This window comes from Mus caroli, chromosome 2 (genome assembly GCF_900094665.2).
Source record: "Mus caroli chromosome 2, CAROLI_EIJ_v1.1, whole genome shotgun sequence".
NCBI lineage: Eukaryota > Metazoa > Chordata > Mammalia > Rodentia > Muridae > Mus > Mus caroli.
Window position 1 is genome coordinate 170,811,836 of NC_034571.1, and position 2,386 is coordinate 170,814,221.

General features: G+C 44.8%; 1 protein-coding gene across 5 annotated transcripts in view; it reads right to left on the reverse strand.

The window, feature by feature from the left end:
• The window catches only part of Gmeb2 (glucocorticoid modulatory element binding protein 2), a 38,908-nt gene that overhangs the window by 25,387 nt on the left and 11,135 nt on the right, over positions 1–2,386 (reverse strand). For all 5 annotated transcript variants that reach the window (XM_021156485.2, XM_029474086.1, XM_021156488.2 and 2 more), the window contains one exon: positions 1,178–1,350. In XM_021156485.2, coding sequence (XP_021012144.1) covers positions 1,178–1,308 — 131 coding nt within the window. In that variant the 5' untranslated portion in view covers positions 1,309–1,350. The remainder of the gene's footprint in view (positions 1–1,177; positions 1,351–2,386) is intronic.

The window sequence follows — 2,386 nt, forward strand, 5'->3', positions numbered from 1 at the left end:
AAAGAAGAGAAAAGAAAACAGATAGGATCTTATACTTTATCAACAAAGCAGGGAGGTTCACACATTTATTCAACTCACAACTACCCAAAACCAGCCCTGCAGAGCAGCTTCCTCTGTGAGGAGGAAGGCAGTGTCAGAACTCAAGCAGAGGCCAGATCGCTATTCTGCAGTTGGCAGCCAGATATACAGATATTGAAGACACAGCCTCCTAAAAACACAGGGCAACAGGGCAGGCAGCAANGATTGATATTCAAGCTTCCTCTGTTGTCAGTGAGCCAAAAGCTTACCGAGGCTCCAGGAAAAGTCAAGCTCTGTATGACAATGCCACATANACAAGACACAACACAGACAAGACAGAAGCCCTGGGACCAAGTCTCTCAGGAGCGAAAGATCAGTAAGTCCCACAGCCCCAGCTTTGCCCTCATCCTACCCCTTGTCAGGGGCAGGAACTTTTCTGCCCACTCCTCACAATTCTGTCTATAAGTGATAAAAGGAAGATAAAGTTTGATAAGCATGAGTCACGTGTGGTAGCAGCGGCACATGCTCTTTTTTTTCCTTTGGAAAAGCTTTTTCTTTTTTTTATAACAATTTTTTATTAGATATTTTCTTCATTTACATTTCAAATGCTATCNCGAAAGTCCCCTATACCCTCCCCCCNCCCTGCTCCCCAACCTACCCTGATAGAACTGTCTCTTGTGAGGCTATGCCAGTGCCTGGCACATGCTCTTTATCCCAGCACTAGGGNGACAGAGGAAGGTGGATCTCTGAGTTCAAGGTCAGCCTGGTCTNCAGAATAAGTTTCTGTACACAGAAACCCTGAAGCACCCCCACCCCCCAACCCCTGCCCACAAATAGTTTGGTTAGATGTGACTTTTTAGCCATCTAACTCTCAATAATGACATCTAGAACAAGAGGTGATAAAGAAAATATTTAGTTCCCACTGTTCCATTTATCAAAAGAGATATCACCAAGAGATTTAGAGCCATATTGCAGTGATGAGCTATCATCCTAGAATCTCCATTGATCCTATTGCTTGTACTTTGTACTTCACCTTTGTGCCTAAAATACGCTGGGTTCAATCTTAGGACCTTGTGTGTAAAGACATCTTGAGTCTCTCCCTACCCTTGCACACAAGCTCTGNCACTGTGACTTAGCAGGACNGAGGCTGAGTTCTTACCCATGAGGAGCTAGGTTCGTTGTTACAAGCACTGTCTTCACTTCCTCTACACCACTGCCATCAACTGCAGTGTCTGGAGTTGTCACAACCACCACCTCCTCCATGTGGACGCTCACATCTGGGGTTGCCATGGCTCAGAAGTCAGCAGTGTCACTTCTCCAGAGTCTGAAGTCCTAAAGCAAACAAATCAGGACACAGGTCACAGGGTCATTTCCACACTGGTACAACAGAATAGTTTAGGGCTGAGGGATTTAAAGGCAGAGCCCTGGGTTACATTTCCAGCACTGAAAAAATATTTTTTTATGATGGTGGTAGTAGACTACCATCATATGCACCAAATTCAGAATGGATGTCTTCTTCACTAGAGGACTATGTCTCTAGAGCCTAGAGATACACCATGCTCTATGCCAGGCCTAGACCAAGTCATGAAATGTTGGGGTATGCACAGCATGGGTTTCTAGCCAGAAGACAAAAGAGTCTCTGGAGTCAGAGTGGGACATGGTATAGACAGGAAGAACATACTGTACACAGCTTCACAGGATCCTAACCATACATGACAAAAACAGTGGCTTTGAGTACTGACATACTGGGCAGATTGCTATGGTGGTTAGAATCTAGAATGAATCCCATGTGAAATGGGCCTCTGCCCATACCTAATGTAGGATTATCCTGATTACCTTAATTGCTATGAGAAGACCCATCTCAATTATAGANAGGGCTATTCTCCACTGGGTAAGGAGAGGAGGGAAGCTGAGAGGCACACATGCATTTGTTGCTTTTTCCTGTGACCAGCCACTTTAAGCTCCTACCACNTTGACCTCCTTGTCATGGAAAAGTGATTGTACCTTGAGCTGTGACCTGAAATAAATCCTTTCTTGCTTACATTGCTTTTGTCAGGGTATTTTATCGTAGCAACAAACAAAACAAAAAGCAAACAAACAAAAAGCAAACAAACAAACAAACAAATATAAGACAACCACAGTTAGGCTTCAGTCTGGACCATGGACAGTATTCACAGGGCTGGTACAGAGGCTCTGAAAATGGAGCTGTCCACAACATGATGGAGCAAAGGCAAAACGCTCCTGGGCCTGGTGTGGTGGTACACACCTGTACTACAAATCTTCAGGAGGCTAAGCAACGAGGATCCCAAGATTGAGGGCATCATATGTTACAGAGTGAGATCCTGTCTCAGTCAGGGCTTGCCAGATG